Source organism: Tyto alba, unplaced genomic scaffold (assembly GCF_018691265.1).
Source record: "Tyto alba isolate M040663 unplaced genomic scaffold, T.alba_DEE_v4.0 Super-Scaffold_7, whole genome shotgun sequence".
Classification (NCBI taxonomy): domain Eukaryota; kingdom Metazoa; phylum Chordata; class Aves; order Strigiformes; family Tytonidae; genus Tyto; species Tyto alba.
In genome coordinates, this window is record NW_024881328.1 from 19,740,391 (window position 1) to 19,760,501 (window position 20,111).

Genomic DNA, 20,111 nt, shown 5'->3' on the forward strand with positions numbered 1-20,111 from the left:
CTGAATCTGAATACACATTATATATCTTAATACACAGAATAAGTTAAATTATAGAAACTATAGTTCTACTGTGACATATTCTCCCATCATGCTGGAAAAAAACACTGTGTCTTTCTAATAGTTTAATCAGTAGGCAAAGGTATATTAATTTGAAAAGAAAGCAGTAAACATCAAGAGTAGACTGTGCATGCGGTTAAGGATATATCCTGGTCTTATTTAACTTCACTCAACTTCTATGAAGTTGGTATTTTGCCCTAAAGAGCCTCTTATAGCATAGTGTTTGTGGATATTTTTTTTTCCTTTACCACTTCAAAGTAGTCATGTCAAAAGGAAAAAGAATATGATGTTCTCATACAGTTTTGAAAAACAGATGTTGAAATACTATAAAAGACAGAAAAATATTCAGAAACCATTTAGCAGGCGGAGCTGAGATGTTAAAATATGTAATGAAAAGCATAAAGACAAATAGAAATACGAATTCCTGGGAGTTAGCTTTATTCATGGTTAGCTGAACCCTGTGATATTGCTTGAGATTTCAGAGAAATAAGTTTAACAGTCTTGCTTGTACAGGGGCACAGTGATAGATATCTCTATACTTTATGAAAGTGGTTTGTTATCGTAGTCCTTATGTTTACAAATAAATGTTTCTGGTTTTATTTAAAATTCCATTCATTAATCAGAATCCCAAATTGATTTATAAAGGGTGTTGCTTACTCCCTGCCTGTCCTTCGTAACTGTCTTCATTGAATGTAGAAAGTGTAGAGCGCACAGGATGGTAAAAGAGCAGCAGTTGTCATCCTCCAGTTACAGCTATTGCCCTGTACTGTCCTACAGTGTTGGGATAGCAGCACAACAGTTTTAGATTTTCCAGACACAATTCCTGAAGGACAAGTGTCTTCCAGATGTTTGGAAGAAAGATTTGACCGCTGCCTGGTGATTTCAAAACATATAACTATCAAAATTATTTGATATAATAGTTTTGTAGTTATTTACGGGATCAGAATTTCATACCTATATTCTCATTTATTCTTTCACTCTGTGTAGAGAGTACAAAGAAAGTGACTTTTAAACTCTTGCATTACATTTCTCTTTCAGCATTTATGTTGTAGCTTCTACTTGCAGCAATATCCTGATTATTGATATCATGTCTATGGCAACTGACCCCACTAATACCAAAATGACTAGCTGTAGATGTAGTTATAGGCAGCATAGCTCTTACGGGATGAGGCTTATATTTTTTTTAACCTCAAAACTGATTGTTGGAAATGCTACTATGCATATTGATTATCTTGTAAGAGCACATCTGCCAATTCCAAGGATCTGTGCTCTGAACACAGCAGAGCTGTAAATCCAGCCTCTTATCTTCTGTCCCCTCCCTTCTCCTTCATCTGAATTTTTCTTAGTTCTTCAGAACTGGCCCTGACAGGTTAGGAGGATGGAAAGTGTTGGAGCAACTCTACATCAGCTGCCCAAATGACTAGTGCTTTCACAGCAGGGTTGGTGCAGCCAGAACTCCATGGGTTTGCTGTGCAGATATGCACATATTACTCTGTCCAGATACAGTGGCCGTTTGCCCAGAACATGAAGGTATCACAGTTATCATCTTCATGGGATCATCACAAGACAAGACATTTCAAATAACCCTTAGTCCCTGCTCATGTGTGTATGTCTCATTTCCAGAAAGATCAAAAACTGGAATACAAATAAGCGTAAAAGCTTACTTGAAAAAAAAAAAAATCTCATTTTTGTGTACTTAAAGTTGGAGAATATTGCTTTCACAAGGAATTAGAAGCTTTTTCTGCAGCATCTGACTGCAGTCCTACTTGTAGTTTAAATGGGTAACAAACTTGGGCTGAAACTGGTCCTGTCCTTAAAGGACCAGCATACTCTGTTACAGAAGCTAATTAGTATCTGCTGTTTTGCTAATTAAAACAGCTGTTTGCATTTCCCTCTTTGGGGATTTTAAAGACAAGTTTTTAATTGTTAGTAAAGCCTTGGCAGTTCTTAATTAGCAATGGGTGAACTTCAAAAGGTTGAGCAACTCATTTCTCTGTGAATGCTCAGCCAAAGCTTATGCAAAACTTTATCCTGGATCTGCAATTCTATGCTAGAAAAATCAGGTTATACTGTAAAATTTTTGTGATTTTTATATTCTGCCTCTTACTCAAAAAGTTGATGATAAATAGGTCAGGACAATGTATATATTTCAAGCTTTCAGTGTATGCTGTGGCCCAGCCCTACTCTCTTCTCCCATGGGCTTTCTGAGTATTCTCTGATGTCCACAGGTAGTCCATCTACATCCCAGTGCTGTTGCCTTTGCCCTGGTGAAGATGTGAGTTTGACCCAGGAAAAGTCATTGGCATGCTGTTAGTACTGTCCTTTGGCGTACTCGAAAGACAAAGAAATTAGTAATATAAAATGGTTGGTATTTCAACCAGATTGGAACCATATTTCAAGTGAGAAAGAAAACCCATTCTGCATTTTGGGTGGGTTTGAATTCTGTCATAAACAGTCTCTGTTGCAGGAGTTTGATGTAAAAGACTGTACTGCATGCATCTCCTGTTATATTTAAGAGTATAGGAGACATTACTAGTATCTGACATAACAAACCTTAGAAGACTATAGAAAGAACATTCAGAACAGTTGGGATTTTTTTTTTGTTGTTTAAATCAAGCAGACCCAGATATTTGAAAATCAGCCAAAAGTCCTCCTAAAACATTTCCTAAAAATTCATATTTACCTTTTTAACATTTTAGGTAGAAGACATGTATTTGAGTTTGTTGCAGAATTCTATCTCAAAAAGACAAAAATATCTTTTGTTGCATGATCTAATTAATGTAGAACTAATCCTAATGCACTTTTTAACTTGTTTTCTTTATTATACTTGCTTGTTACTCCGTGTTGAAGCGTTGGACCTAATCATCAGGTGATCTACTTGCAGACAAATCCACTCAGCATTCACTTTTAAAACACCATCTTTATGATATGGATGATAAAGAATAAGGCATTAAAAAGCTGAATCAAAAGAAGGACAAAGACAACCTGATTTTCAGTGTGCTACTCTGCTGCATTTTTTTTCTTTCTAAACTGCATTGTTTTGAAGGAATGTAAATACAGTAGCTGCATTGTTTATCAAATAAAATGCACATACTTTTTAATCTGGGCTTTTCTTTCTTTCTTTCTTTCCTTTTTTTTTTTTTTTTCTTTTTTTCTTTTACTGTGACCTTTTTGTATTTGTCATGCCATTAACATTTGTAGGTTGGCATAGCAACTCTTTTATTTCTGCACTCTCCTCCTCCTGCTTTTTCATACTCCTGTAGCAAATATATCTCCAGTTTAATTCTGTCTGGAACACTGATGCACATCAGTTTTAATGTGTATTAAATATTAGCATATAATTTTTGCTAGGAAAGGAGAACCCTACAACAGGGTGGATTAAAACCAAAGATTCTCAAAAGGAAAACAAAATAAGCATTGTGGATGAAAGGAACGTGATTTAGAAAGCAGTCCAGTATTTTTTAAAATACAAACGTTTTAAGATAGTTATCTTAGAATCCAGAAGATCAGTTATTTCTCAGTGTGAGGTTGCTTAGATCTTGGGACTTTATATACCTTTGTTTTTTTATTAACTATTTTTTCAGAGTGATGAATTCATGTTGTTTTAATAATTCTTTACCAGAAGTTACTCAATTATTAACAGATTACATTGAATAATTTTAAAGTGATTTCTTGGCATAGTAATATGCATATTGCAATCTGTCTTGGTATTGACATGCACTTAAGCATTAGGAGTAGAAAATCCCACTCTGAAGTAATTAAGGAGCCAAGATCATGTCAATCTCAGTATCTTTTGCAAGCTACAGGAACCATTGCTTCTAGAAGGCATTGTGAAGATTAGTTTTGTGCACACCACTGTTTGCACAAGCAAGTTTTAAGTATTTCATTATCTATATAACCTAATCTAAAGATGTTATTATTGGATGCAAATTATATTGTTTTATAACACGCATTCCTTAAGCTGCAGGTGGAATGAGAGGAGTCAGTGATGATAAGCACAAAATTTCTCCTTAGGATCCCAGGCATGTAATTGAATTCCAGTTCAATCAGTCTCACCTCTGTGCCCAGCAAAATCATGGAGCGGGTCCTCCTGGAAACTCTGCTAGGGCACATGGAAATAAGGAGGTGGTTGGTGACAGCCAACATGGCTTCACTAAGGGCAAATCATGCCTGACAAATTTGGTGGCTGCCTGCAGTGGGGTTACGGCGTTGGTGGATAAGGGAAGAGCAACTGATGTCATCTACCTGGACTTGTAGAAAGCATTTGACACTGTCACACACAACATCCTTTTTTTAAATGGAGACATGGATTTGATGGATGGACCACTCAGTGGATAAGGAATTGGCTGGATGGTCACACTCAAAGAATTGGCGGTCAAAGTCTTGATGCCCAAGTGGAGAGCACTGATGAGTGGTGTTCCTCAGGGATTGGTGTTGAGGTCAGTGCTGTTTAACATATTTGTCAGAAACATGGACAGTGAGATTGAGTGTGCCCTCAGTACATTTTTCAATGACACCAAGCTGTGTGGAGTGGCCAATGTGCTGGAGGGAAGGGACGTCATCCAGATGGACCTTGGCAGACTTGCATGGTGGGCCTGTGCAAACCTCATGAAGTTCAACAAGGCCAAGTGCAAGGTCCTGCCTGTGGATTGGGGCAATCCCAATCACAAATACAGGCTGGGTGATGAGTGGATTGAGAGCACCTCTGGGGAGAAAGACTTGGAAGCACTAGTGGATGGAAAACTGAGTATGAGCCAGCAGTGTGTGCTTGCAGCCTAGAAAGCCAACTGTGTCCTGGGCTGCATCAAGAGAAGTGTGGCCAGCAGGTCAAGGGAGGTGATTCTCCTACTCTGCTCTCATGTGACCCCACCTGGTCCACTGTGTCCAGCTCTGGGGCCCAACATAAGGACGTTGACCTGCTTGAGCAGGTCCAGAGGAGGCCACGAAGATGATCGGGGGCTGGAGCACCTCCCTTATGAGGACAGGCTGAGAGAGTTGGGATTGTTCAGCCTGGGGAAGAGAAGGCTCTGGGGAGACCTTGTAGTGTCCTTCCAGTACTTGAAGGGGGCCTACAGGAAAGATGAGGTGGGACTCTTTATCAGCAAGTGTAGGGATAGGTCAAGGAGTAACGGTTTTAAACAGAAAGAAGGTACATTTAGATCAGCAGGTAGATTTAGATCAGATTCCTTTCTAGGAAGGGGAAATGGTAGTTTTAGATCAACCCTTCCAGGTTGCCTAGAGAAGCTGTGGCTGCCCCCTCCCTGAAAGGGTTCAAGGCCAGGTTGGATGGGGCTTTGAGCCACCTGGTCTTAGTGGAAGGTGTCCCTGCCCGTGGCAGGGGGGTTGGAATGAGATGTTCTTTAAGGTCCCTTCCAACCCAAACCATTTTATGATGATTCTATGATTTTCTTTTCCCCTTCTTTATAGGTATTTTTCTACAATTAAGTAACTGTGCCATACCCTATGTGTCTTTCCTTAAGGATGTCCCCCTTCTTCCCAGACCAGTGCGACTGACATCACTGAGTTTAACTGCTGGCTCCTTTTTGCTTCTTGATGAACCCTGGAATCCAGAAATGATTTTTATTTATTCCATTTATTCTAGGACTTACCTATGTCTGCCCAACCCAGTTTGACTCATTTTTCTCTTTCTCCCTCTTCTGAGCCCAGGGAGTGCCCACCTTGCTTCATTCTTTCCTGTTACTCATCCCCTCCTCTTTGGAAACAGATGTCTATGTTAAGAATTCTCCACAGCATTCAGTCTGTAGTTGGTAGCTGATCTACACAATGCATTCAAAATCTGGAAACAGTTACATAAAATCCTTTGGTGGTTTTGTTACAGTGCATTTATGATACACTACACCTGAACAATTGAAATTTAAGCTGACAATATAGCATTATAGTATATTACACTATATTATTTCTGAACTAGCATTATACTAAATCTTTTCTCCTCAGGTTTATGTTTTTTTAACTTTGGAATATGGGTGAAGTGACATTTTAGAACTCTTTCTCAGTGAAAGCTTTCAGATGAGCTGTCAATATCCCATGTAATTACATTACTTTTCTGCACATTAACTTCTATGTATGGCACTTACATACTGTAGTAGTGCCAAGAATGCATGAACTGCGTACTGCACCAGCCAGCTAATAAAGACCAATCCTTAGGCGTGACAGTCAAGGATAAAAAACTACAGTGTGATTATACATCTGTTTTCTAGACTTTCCCCTTGACAAAACAATATTCTCCTCTTGATGTGCTACCCAAAGGAACCTGATTCTCTGAAGTTTATTCACTCTAACATCGGTTTCTCTGCCTCAGATTTATTGTTATGTGTGTCTGAAATTGTTGTGCTGCTGAGTGCATTGTCCAGGTACTTTTATAGGCTTTTCAGTTTTCCTCCTCAGCTTCACAAATTAAACTGTATAGACTTACAACTTTAGAGAGTATAGGTGGATGCCTACTGATCTTTGTGATTGTCAGAGATAGGCTACTTAACTTAATGACTCAATAGTCTAATTCAGGATGGCAGATCTCATGAATAAATGAAGAAAAAACCCTTGTTTTGCCATGACAGCTGTGCTTTGAAAGGGTTTTGTGATACTGGGCGTAGAACATAACGACAAGTCCATTTTCCTTCAGTATTAATTATTTTGTTTCCAATCTCTTCTCCACTGCAACTTTGATTTTGTTGTTATGAATGTTGACATGAGAAGGAATATGGTAAATATAATGCCAGGGATATATGGGTGTTGTAGGTATGGGACAGCTGAGAAGTTGTCAGCTATGATATTGTTATTGTCCCCTTCCCATAGCAGTTGTTAGACAAACAGAAGGACTCTGTCAGTGCCCAAAATTCACATGAAAATAGTGTCTTTGAAGACAACACAAACATGCATAGCATTCTGCTATTGATGTACTTTCCTTCAACCTTGTAAATGCAGCATAGAGAATACTTATGCATATATTCTAATACCTTACTTTTAAAACAAAATTAGTGATGCTACCTTCCACTTCATACCATCTTCCTGTTATGTCTCTGTTATTTGATTAGTGCACAGCACACTCTTAGAGCATACTCTGTGTCTTACAGGAAAAACTTCCTACTCATATTACCAAATATGTGCTCTGGTATTCAATGAGACATATTGTTTAAACAAGCACATTTTGCAACTTATTTATCATACTTGCCTGTTGTTTTTTAATAATATAAATATTCATATTGAGTATATCTCATTCTTTATCTTAAGTGAGCCAGAAAGAAATTTTGCCTTTCTGGGAAGGGAAATGGTATGTTGGCTAATCATGAAGAAGCTGCAGTTGCATCCTCTATAGATCAGATCCTTAGCTAGTATAAATAAGTTTAGCTTGCAGCACACACATAATGGAAAAACAGGAGCTCCAAAACAATGCCTTAAGAATTGGATAAAATCATCAATCATCAATAGTAAGTACCTCCTAGTCTTGAAAACAGCATACTGAAAAATGGCAACTGCCTAGGGATGAATGGCCATGAGGCTTTTAAAGGAGCTGCACCATTTAAGTGTGCTTTACTTACAAAAACACTGTGCAAGGCTCTTGTTCAAAACTCTTATATTGTCTGTAATGGCAGCAGAATGGACTAGCACCATGCTGCATGTTTAAAGTCTGTGTGGGAGGGGAATGTGCATGACAGGTTAAAGAGAAGAAAATGGTGAAGAACGAGCCTCGAGAATTGGGGGTAAGAGGTGGAAATGAGAAGGATTCCCCCACCAGACTCAGATTAATTTCACTTGAACAGATGGGCCTATGAATAAGATTCTTGTTTTGCAGTAAACAGAAAATTACAGTCAGGATGTCAAAATTACAGTGGTTTTAGTACATAACCTTTCACCTGACTAGTTGTTGAGCAACAGTGTTGTTTATCTTTTATTGCTGATCTACAAAGGAGAGAGGAAAATATTCCCCAACTCTACATATAAAATAACAAGTTTCTAATTTACTAACCCTGTATTCACTTTCCAATTGTCCAAGAGGGATCATACACACAGTCTTTTTGGTGATATTAAGGATAATAATAACTATTCCTATTGCAGAACAAAGAGCACTGCTAGTTGTCTGAGATGTCTTAAAGTTGCTGTTGTCAAATCCTAGCTCCGTTCTTTGAAAATAGGACAAGTTATAAGAAATGTTGCACACAGTGAAGGTATGATGACTGCCTCAAGTTAATGAAATTTTTGAAATTGAGACTTACGAAATAGAAGCAAAGAGAGCTAGAAAAAATGCGGGGAGGTTGGGAGGACAAAGAAGGGAAGGGGGTTGACATCAGTGACCTATACTGCCTATACTGTTATAGTTGCATTGGTGCTGAAGATTTAGCTGAAATCTTGATCCTTCTGTAGAATTAGAAAGGTATAGTCTCCAGAGGATACCAGTTTGTCAGCCAGTCCTAAAATTTATTCTTTCCGATCTAGCTTTGTTTCTCATCCTGATTTGCCAGAGATTTCTTGAGCACCTTGGAAGATGTAAAGGCAATAAAGACTCATTGTCCTGGTTATTTTTCTAGCTAGCAGGTTCAGGCCATTATTTTCCTGTTACTTTGTCCTTTTGTCAGTTCTGAATTTATGATGGTTCTCCGGTAGTTTCCTAAAGACTCTTTTGTCTGAAATGTTTTATTAATCTACCTCAGATTTATAAGCCATTTTGTAACAGGCTGTATTAAATGTTTAAATAACCTAGAAGAAAGCTAGCTCCACTGATTTCTGCCTAGTTGCAAAATACGGACATTTTCAATAGAGAAGGGAATTATGTGTGACTGGGTAGCTAGTGCCATTTTAGATCTCTTAGCCTCCAGCTGCTGTGAAAATAAAGGTATGAGTCACCATAGACCCTTTTCACATATGTGCCAACCCATTGTGGATTTCACAGATACCATGGGGTATACAGGCACCCATGTTTAGACATCCGAATTGCTCCTAGGAGTTCAGAACATCTTGAAGTAGCCGAAAGTGTAAAGGCACCAAAAAGAATTGTTCTGTCATCAGTGTGATGAAATGGGCATATTGTGAGACTGGCATCAGAGATATTTTTTTTTTTTCAACTCTAGTGACACCTATGCTTTTGCCACCACAACCAGTGTCAGTCTTCCCTGCCTATATTCTAGCAATGACGAAAGAGCATCAAATGAATCATTCTGTATCTTTGAGCATAAGTAAGGTGATTGCTGACTCCTTATCACTAAAAGGCATGGGAGCACATTGCTAAGTTGGTACTGTATTTGGTGCTGAATATGCTGCTTAGAAAATATAGGTGAATGTATAGTCTCTTGCTTGTTGGTAATAGCAAAAACTCTACAACAATCTCTTGTAGTAGGCAAGTGCTCAGCACTTTAAGCAACCTTACAAGAATATAGGAGTATTTGAACCTCCAAGAGGCAATACATTTTTACTTATGCCAGCTTTATGAGTAATGTTTTTATCAAGAAAATAGAAAGATGTGTTAGTGGTTAACAATTCAGTTTTACTTTTTCTCCTGAGAGCTGATCTCAGAAATAAAGTAGAAAACTTTATTTCACTAATGTGAGTTTCTTCGTGCAGGTCAGTTATGTTGGGAAATAGTCATCATTGAAGCAATTGCATCTCTTATGAAATGTCACATTTTGGTAGATAATTTTTTATCTTCTGGAATTGAATGGTACCTCCAATTGTGTTTTCTGGACTGGACCGGGAGTATCCTACTATCTCACATTTCTATAATGTTAAGCAATTAGTGTGACACTGGAAGACAGTTATACTGTGATACAATCTCACATGAAAGTGTCAGTGTTACCAAAAGGCACATAATGTTGAAAACAATGAAATGTTATATATAGCAAAACACGGAGATCATTTTTTGAATGATCTTCTCAGCAGAAAGCAGGATCTGATCTTTACTGTTAGGGCCTAATTCTGCACACATTTGGTGACAGAAGCTGGGTGCAGGGTGATTTTAGTTTGCATGGGTGGAGTTTGCACGAGTCACTGTTGAAGAGTCTGCCATCGGTAGATGCCTGTGAAACGTGGTAAAGGCCAGACTGGAATGCTGTGAAGGAGGAAAGTAGTATTGATATAGAAATAAACAGGATGATGATGTCATCTGAAGGTGAATGACTTGAACTGTGTTAAACTGTAGCATCAATTGTCACGTTTCTGACTAAAGAAATGCACATTTTGGCTCCTCTAACTTTTCAATGTAATTTTGCGGTTTGCGGCAAGTGTAGCTGTACCATGTAGTGTTGGTGACATGCACAGTCTTCCCTTCTAGTGAGAAAGTGACTGTGATTGAACAGCCCACATCACCTTGGCCTACTGTACTCAAACCCCAATGGGCCATCGCCCAGCGTCCGCCCAGTCCGTGATCGGCGATGGACATCAGGGGCCAGGGAGCTCCTGTGCTCACAGGAAACAGTAGTAACCTGAAACAGCCACCTCTGTATTGTTGCATGAACATCAAATACTCCCTTGCAATAACATAGACATACTGTTTGTTGACTTTATTATGCTACCGTAGCTCACAAGTAGTGATGTGCTTCATTTAACTCATTTTGTAATATTTTAAACTGCGCATTGAACACGCATTCATTCTGCACTTGGGGCCTGATCCAAAGTATATTGAATATATTTGAAAGATCCAGTCTACGTCAAGGATGTTTGGCTCAGGCCCTCTATTTCTCTGACTGCTGTTGCTTTTTCTTTTGTTTGTGTTTGGTTGTTTTTTTTGTTTTGTTTTTGTTCATGGGCTGTGAGGGCTTCTTTTCTTTCTCTCTCTTCTCTCTTTCTCTCTTTTTCTCTCTTTTTCTCTCTTTCTTCTCTCTCTCTCTCTCTCTTTCTCTTCTTCTCTTTTCTCTCTTCTCTCTTTCTTTTCTTTCTCTTTCTCTCTTCTCTTTTTCTCTTTCTCTCTCTTTCTTCTCTCTCTCTCTTTCTCTCTTTCTCTCTCTCTCTCTTCTCTCTCTCCTTTTCTCTCTCTCTCTCTCTTTTCTTCTCTTCTCTCTTCTCTTTCTCTCTCTCTTTCTCTCTCCTTCTTTCTCTCTTTCTCTCTTCTCTCTTTCTTCTCTTCTTTCTCTTTCTCTTTCTTCTCTCTTTCTCTTCTCTCTCTTTCCCTCCTCTTCTTTCCCTCCCTCTCTTCCCTCCTCTCTTTCCTCTCCCTCCCTCTCCTCCCTCCCTCTCCTCCCTCCCTCCCTCCCCCCCCCCCCCCCCCCCCTCCCCCCCCCCCCCCCCCCCCCCCCCCCCCCCCCCCCCCCCTTCCCTCCTTTCCCTCCCTTCCTTCTTTCCTTCTTTCTTATAAAAGCAAGGAGTTGCACAAAGACAACCCGCATCTCTGTGTATATATTAAATGCAGCTGTTGTCACATGTATAGTATTGTAATTGAAATACAGTGGCACTATTCTGTACTCATAATGGAGATGGTAGAATTTCTTATACAGAAAATATTATAAATCTAGATGAGCATTCTCGTTTTGTGGAAAGATAAACAGCCACAGAGAAAATAGATGGTGTAGGTAAGTGAATAAACACTCTTGTAGAACTGGAATGCAAATGTATACTTAATGCCTCTCCACTCTATAGTCAGATGTTATCCTGTCCCCAGCTACTCCTGAAAACTTTATCAGAAAGGAGAGTACAGAATTTATTTACATCCATCATAAGGACATTCAAATACTAGCAGGATAGATAGTACTATAGATTTTTAAAGTAGGATTAGTTTAAAGAGAACTGCAAAGCACAGTTGACATCTTGGAACCTACAGAATATCCTCATATTTTGAAGGCTTTGTCAAAGAAAAAGCCTCCCACAGTTGCTTCAGAGGCTTGAAAGACTTAATTTTGATTTTAAATTGCCTATTTACAGTTGTCCTCCCACACTGCCTCGTCACGCTTTGTGTGTTAAAATACACAATTTAAAATGAAAAGCATGCTTTTAAAGCAGCTGTGGGGAAAGGAAAAACAATGGACACAGAAGTTCACAGAGCCTTTGGTGCTGGTGATCTTGCAGAGCCCTGACAGTTGACTGGGCAGTTTGGCAGTTTTGCACACAAAGGCATTTTGGTCAAGAGAAAGAATGAGAATACAGACAGTTTGCATTCGAGAAATGGGTCAGCCTGGAGCTGTGGATAGCATCTAATCCCCATGTAGGGAAGTGTTAGGTATAAGGGGGTGGAACAGAACTGGCGCAGTCTCAGTGTTTGGAACTATCAGTAGAATAGGAGGAAAATAGGTGGAAAAACTTGCTGTGGACAGTGGCTTAAATATGTCACATTACGTACTATATATGCACATGCACCTCACGGCAAATTACACTCTAGTAATAGCACTAGCTATTGAACTACACACTGCTTCAAAGCATGCGTTTACTGAATTCATTTGAACTAAACTTATCTGGCAAAGTAGAGCACAATTTCAGTGTGCTTGGATTAATACTGATGCATCTTTTATTATTAAGGAAAAAATACTATTTTGTCTTTTCAGATGCAATTGTGTGGAACCAGAACATCCTAGCAATAAAACTTTACGACACTGGCAGGACTACAACATATCTGCATCTGATGTGCCATGGGGGAACCTAACTGTGTCAGTAAGTGAAATATTGGAATTTAATAAAGGCATAAGCATAAATAATTTTGTCTCTCCTACTTGCAGCAAATATATGGGAAAAAATACCATGTTTTTTCTGATCATATTTATTTAAATCATAAACGGTACTTAACTGAACAAAGATTAGCATAGACTTCATAGCATTACCTCCTTTTGTAAGCATTTTGCAGCCCTTGCTAGGACACTTTAAAGCAAGTATGTGCATTTTGTGTCCTGCTTTGGTAACTTCTTGACACACGAGCACAAGAGTTTGACTGAGATTAAGCCTAAACCTGTCAAATGACAACGGATTGGTCCTAAATTCTGCCAGATGGCAGAACCAAATTTCTCTCATGTAGAAAGCCTCAGAAGCATTTATTTCCCCTAAAACATTGTTACAGCTGTTCAGGCTATAAAGGAGAGAAAGGGGAGAAATTTTGTGTTATTTTCTGTGCAGTGACCAAACTCTCTCTTATGCAGGCCTTCAGTGTTAATTGTGTCTTAGTTGTGTAATTTTTTTTCTGAGGACAGTGGGGGAACAAACTACAGACAGTTTGGGGAGCTTGCATGGATATATAACTTGTTTCTAAACAGTGCACCCTTCTAGTTTTAAAGGAGTTACTACTTCAGGTTTGCCTTCTTTAAAGCAACACTTACAACTTGATTGAAATGTCATATTGAGAACAGGCCACCGCTTTTTCTCTCAAATGGATCATTTCATTACACAGTCAAAAAGAATGGAGTGAAAAAGGCACCAAACTGAAGAGTTCTCTCAAAAATATAACTGAATTAACCTCATCGTAGGCATAACGAAATGAAACGCTAATCAAAGCTAATCCAGTGGACTATCTCCAGCAGATATTGTTTTTTCTTTCAAAGGCAGGAATGCATAACTGGTGTCCTTCTATCATGAGTTAAGGCAAGAGCCGACTTTCATGGCTGCTCTGCTGTGATAGCAAGGGCTGCTCCTCAATTCTGTTGGTGTGGCAACAGCAGAGAGAAAGTTGAGAACTGCTGGCCTGAGGGATTCCAGCAATCCAGAATGAATATTCTCAAAATTGCAGCACACTCTAAGAGCATCTGTGCAGGGGCAGACTCCTCCTCTCACTTTCTCAGATCTCTGACAGTGTTTTTCAGAGTACATTTGCAGCTGAGGAGATTTAAAATAACAGATTTTGTTTTAACTATAAATGTAAAAGACCGGCTGCATTATATAAAACCCTTTAAAACTTCTGTAAGTTATTACTGAAACTTGAGTTTACATGGATAGCAGTATGACTGATGGACCTTTCCCCATGAGTCCCTGTAGTTGTCCAAGAAATAATTGAAATTTTTAATGCTTTTACGTATTTATTTCTTGCAAGCATCATCAGGAAACTTCAGTTCTCATGTTCTAGAGAATTGTAGTAAAAGATCAGACCTCGTTAGTTGTATATAAATACCTGGTCAGTCTCACCTCACTGTCCTTTTTACTGCTCATTTCTTCCTGTTGTTTCTTGTGTCTGATTTAAAAGTTCCACGTTTCTGAAGATATAGATTGGCACTCTCTCTTAAAAACAACAGTAGGACCAACAATTTTTTTTCCTATCTAGGACATAACAAGTGTGAGCAAAGTGTTTATTCTGATGGTGACAAAATCCTTTTCGTTAGGTATATGATGAAATTAATCCCTGTGCTGTGCTAACATCAGAGTCCAGCTCAGTCTAGGACAAGTTTTCTATTTGATGTCCCAAAATCTTGAGAATTTTTCTGGATTTCCCCCAAAATTTTTTCCCCATCTGAAATCTTTATTTCATCAAACAGAAGTATGTCATATTTATCCCAGGTTTACTGGTATACCAATATAAAAAATTTTACACTCCTTTGTCTCACAGTCATCAAATAGCAACTGTAGTTTTTTTTTCAAGCCAGCCTTTGTTCAAAGCCAAAGTTTCTCATAACATGTCAAGCCACAGGATTGTGATGTGAGTCTGATGAGCCAGTGGCCCAGTTCATCTAATACTAAAAGAGCATGATCTGACAAGGTATTGCTGCCTGGAATCTCTGATTCTGGGTGCTGCATTTCTTTTTGCTTAAAAAGTGTGGAGGGATTTGGGAAGCAGAAGGAAAGGATTGGGAGTCCAGAGTTTGTGTGTCACCTTTTTACTCTTCATCTTTCTGCTTGTTAACTTGGAACGACTATGATTTTAAACAACTAAGGGGATGGTATTGGAGTATTACTAGACATGGTTTTCTACTGTATCTGCATATTTGATCACGTATTGGATAGAATTCATGTTACACATTTTGAACTTTGCTGCATTTTATCAGATTGATGTTTTTAAGAAAAAGATAATTTGTGGAATGTGCTGCCCCCGTGTGGTATTAAATATATTTGTCTCCTTTTAGGCTAATACTGTACATTAATTAGAAGTTTTTCTTGAATTGCTTGGCCTGTGAAGATAAAACAAAAAGTCAGTTCTTGAGAATGCACCAGGAGCAGCCTTCCTCCTGGTAGCTTTGAACTTCTCTTGGAAGGAATTAGGAAGTGCAAATCTATGTTTGCAAACAATAAATAAATAAGTGTACTTGTTCAGTTTGAAATAAATCTGGTTTTACGTTAATGACTTTATTTATGGTATGTCTTAGTGACTTCATCATTTAACTTTGGCTAAAAAAGAGATTCTTTTGAGGATTTGAGAGTTTTCCATGCAGACTAGATACAAATGCTAGGAGTTTTAAATTTTGAAACAATGAATTTCTAAAAATTATTTTACTATTCTAGTAATACAATCTGCTTGCAATTTGGGAAAGTAATTGGAAAGAAAATATCAGCGTAAACATGGATACTTTTCAGAACATTACTACTTTGCTCTCCCGATAGGAATGTAAAAAGTTTCATGGAGAGTTTGTTGGGCGAGCCTGTGGTCATCATGGCCCTTATGTTCCAGATGTCCTCTTCTGGTCTGTCATCTTATTCTTTTCTACAGTAACGCTGTCATCCACACTGAAGCAGTTCAAAACTAGCCGATACTTCCCAACAAAGGTGTGTGACTTTTTTTAATTCAAAAGTTGTCATTAGTCATGCATAAGCATGAATTTCATCTGCATTGCAAATTCAATTAACTGCTGGTGAATCAGACACTACATATTTTCTGTTAGAAAATTGTATCGGAATAAGCATGGTTTTAGCTGTAAGCACAAAAAAGTTTAAAACAGTGAAGAAAAATAAATCCTAAATCACACATGAATGTTTTAGTTAAAATTGTAATTTCTCTCAATAATTGTAGGTACGATCTGTTGTCAGCGATTTTGCCGTCTTTCTCACTATTTTGTCCATGGTTTTAATTGACTATGCCATTGGGATTCCATCACCAAAACTTCAGGTTCCAAATGCTTTTAAGGTAATTTGTTGATAAATTGCACTGCCTTACTATTTTGACAAAGTAGTGTGCTATAGTGGGTTTATTAGATTATTTTTTTTTTTATCATCATCAGGGAGTAGTGATACTGTTCTGAATTTTTCATGTTTACCAGATACTATACAACCTCTCTGATCAGTGGCCCATGTAAGTGAGCCTCTCCCATCAGGTCCCTTCATGCTTCCTAATGTCTTCTGTGTGAGGACCAGCACGGCTCAAATTACCTAAATCCTAGACTACTGTAATCTTCTGGGGTACCCTTCAAATTCTGGGCTCATTTTATCAAATACAACTAAGTCTGTAATATTCTAGATGATTTTATTGTATGTAATTTCTTTTTGATATCATAGGAAGTTTAGCAATTTTCTGTGTTCTTACATAGATTGATTTTAAAGGAAATCATGTCCTAGTAATGTCTTTGTATGTATTTTTATGTAGTTGAAATGTAAATAATCCTTAGAGGTCTGACTGGTCATGCATGACTGTTTTTATAGCCCACCAGAGATGATCGTGGCTGGTTTATTACTCCTTTGGGCCCTAATCCTTGGTGGACAGTGATAGCTGCTGTAATTCCAGCCTTGCTTTGTACTATCCTTATCTTTATGGACCAGCAGATCACAGCTGTCATTATCAATAGAAAAGAACACAAGCTAAAGGTATTCAGTTACATATATTTTACCTGTTGTCTGCTCCAGAGTATGTAACATACCTTCATCTACTTGAGTGTGCTAGTTTAATATATGTTATATAGCACCCCTTTAGATTGTTATGTTTTTTTCTCTGTTAGTCTATGTAGTACCTGTGCCCTGTGTCAGTGATTAGCTGCCTTACAGAAGTCTTTAGGAATGTAATTTGGAACAGAAATTCTGAATCAAGAAAGTGCTATCCTCTATGCTTTATCAGAAGTATGATACCTATTGACCTAAAGAAAAAAATTTGGAAGTTAATAATTTCCTTAAGTACCATAATATTAATTGATTGTTTCTTCAGATATTGACAGTGTTCTTCTACTGGATTGGATTTTGAAAAACTATTCAGGGGTTATTTTGTAAGAGAATATTATTTTTTTTCTCCATCTTCCTCTGTGGTTCTACCCATTTTTTTTTTTTTTCCCCCTTCCTATCTTGAAGAAGGGAGAAGAATAAAACTGAGCTTTAGAGGCACAATGGGTTCTTAAAACAACATAGGACAACTTCCTGCTCTGTTCTCTAACACTTTAGTTGCCTACAGATGGAGAGAGAAAAAGGGACATCACCCCTCTGAAAAACTGTTGGGCAAAATCTAGCAGCAGGTTTCTGTACATGTATATGCAGCGAGCTTAGGCTTTTTTGACATACTTTTAATAAGCAGCAATCCAATCCCAAGTTGCTTTAGCAAATGCATTTGCAACCTTCACTTTGCACTGCCTCTTCTTGGATGATTGTGACATTGATATGTTCTTTTTTTGCCCTCTTTGTCAGCCTGGCTCTTCATGTCAATCCATAGCATTGCATGTGGTTAACTTGACAGATGCAGGAATTTGCTGCCAAGCTTTGGAATGTGTTTTTTCAGCACTGGCATCTGGGAGTCAGATGGTCCTCCTGGCTGCCCCCTTGTCTTGCTGCGTTTTAGTTTTGCTGGGGTCTGGTGTAGCATCACCTGTTGCTATGCTTCCTTTTCTTCCCATATGTCAGGTTCCTCAGATCATGTATGAATGTGAGGAAATGCTCTCGGATTCTGTATGCATTAGCAGATACATTCCTCATAAATGTGTCAGAAGGTAAAAAAAGGTGTCTCTGTTAGGATTTAAACTCTTTCTTTGAGTGCATTGTGCATGTAACTAATATCTGTGTTTGACACATCTCTGAGTTTGTCAAGATGTGTCTTGGAGATAAGACTCATAAGCACTTTTGGGGAGTGAGGGAAGGTTGCTAGAATTGATTCTTTTCATTTTCTTTACTTTATATGAATTCCCCTTTTTAAATAATGTAAGCAAATAAGATGGCATTTTCATTTCGATATGTGGCTTACATTTTCATAAACCCAGACGCTTCCCATTTTAGAAGTAAAAGTTGTCTTCAGAAAGAAATGATTTGTTTGCTTCCAACTCGTTTTCCCCTCTTTTTTTATACTTCCCATAGCAAATTCTGAATAGTGCACATTTCAGCTTTTGGCAGTCTCTGTAGCAAACCCTTCCAAGTTTAGTTTAGTTACTTTTTTTATGTCAAAAGGCATTTGCATGGATTTACAGTCAAAATTATGGTTCAACATATTCACATTGTTTGCATGAACATCACTGTTTCATCAGATCATGACACTGGATTTGTTGCCATATTGAAAATTTTGTGGAGATAACTAACTACCTGACTTTTTAAAGGAAAATAGCTTGAGCTCCTGCTTGCAGCTGTGTGGTGGTCCTGGATACTTACTGAAATTGAAAAGAAAAATCTTTCTGAGCTGTGGTAATAGATATCTGTGCAACCAAGTTTGATGCAGGTCATTGGTCGTTTTCAAGCACTGGCTGTATTTGCAGGTTTTAAAATCTATTCAGATTTGACCAAAGAGTTTTATCCATTACAACAAAAGCAAAACATCATCCCCCGTTGGTAAATCAAGAGTATTTAACTGCTACAGATATGATGCAAAACCAAAGATTTTGTACTGACTTCTTATATGAATGCTTATGATACTATTAAGTATTGAATAGAGAAACCAGTAAAACAGTACCTTATGATGAATATTATTTGATAGTTTAATTTAATGTATAGCTTAATTACAGTTTAATTTCTCTTAATTTCTAGCTGTGTTCTTAGATAAGATGAAAGTATCTTACTATCACATGCTTGCCATCTATAAAAACTTTAAAAGGATTGATGTGGTTTTATGGCCCTTTATAGCATAAACTGACTTTGCAAATGTTAACATAAGAATTTTTGTGTAGGCAGGAATCAAATACCTATTTTTCTGCCTCCTGTGTGAGGATGGATGGAGGTTCTATTAAGAGTAGTGCAATGGAAAGCTGTCAGTGCAGCTGGATGTTCTACTTACTATTATACAAATAAGAGATTTAATTAAAACAGAAGATTGTCTTACTAGTATCTCTTTTCTAAGGAGAAAGGGTATTTGGTTCCCATTGTAAAGTGAATTTATAAGTACACCTAACTCATAACTGGAATGAGACTAATAGCATTAAGCATTTCTTGTGAACTAGTAGGAGTTCCCCTCAGATAACCAGTTTGCCATCAGTGCTGACCCAACCTGAATAACACATAGGAGAAAGCTATTTTTTCCTACAAGTCACAGATTTTTTTAATTGTCTCTAACTGTTCATTAGGAATGCCTGACAGGAGCATTCTCCTTAATTCAGATGTCATTTTATATCTTCCTGCTGTCATTACTCTTTTTAACAGAAAGGATGTGGATACCACCTCGACCTACTCATGGTGGCCGTCATGCTTGGAGTGTGCTCTATTATGGGATTGCCCTGGTTTGTGGCAGCAACTGTCCTCTCTATTTCCCATGTGAATAGCTTAAAACTGGAATCAGAATGCTCTGCTCCAGGGGAGCAGCCAAAATTTCTTGGAATCCGGGAGCAAAGAGTCACCGGACTCATGATTTTTGTCCTTATGGGCTCATCTGTCTTTTTGACAAGTATCCTGAAGGTAATTTGGGAAAGTAAGGAAAAGCTAAAGAATACTGCACTGCACTGAATATTTCACTGTTGTTACTGTATTATTTAATGAGTTCCCTTTCCAGGCACATTACTAACTAGCATAATGTTACACAAGATAATCTAAAGTCAAATTCCAATTTAGCATAATAAAATGGATAGGGACATCTAACATTTTTAAAACAAAAACCTTGCCATGAAAATCTGGCCTGATAGAAGTCAAAGAGAATTCTTCAACTGACCTGTAGTACGTGAAGATTCACCCTTTGTCTATACTTTGGGCTCATGGCATATTATCACAAAATAGTCTTGATAAATTATACCAGTAAGTAAATTTATTTTAAAAATTTTAAAACATTTTGAGATTTCTGGTTAATTTAAAAATATTTTGCAGTTGCAGGAGAAGTTCTATGGTTCATT

At 37.9% G+C, this 20,111-nt stretch overlaps 1 protein-coding gene across 1 annotated transcript in view; it reads left to right on the forward strand.

Moving 5' to 3' along the window:
• The window catches only part of LOC104361158 (sodium-driven chloride bicarbonate exchanger), a 111,073-nt gene that overhangs the window by 90,316 nt on the left and 646 nt on the right, over positions 1-20,111 (forward strand). Inside the window, exons 15-19 of the mRNA XM_042784412.1 lie at positions 12,537-12,642; positions 15,505-15,666; positions 15,911-16,024; positions 16,537-16,698; positions 19,432-19,683. Of these exons, the coding sequence (XP_042640346.1) occupies positions 12,537-12,642; positions 15,505-15,666; positions 15,911-16,024; positions 16,537-16,698; positions 19,432-19,683 (796 nt within the window). The remainder of the gene's footprint in view (positions 1-12,536; positions 12,643-15,504; positions 15,667-15,910; positions 16,025-16,536; positions 16,699-19,431; positions 19,684-20,111) is intronic.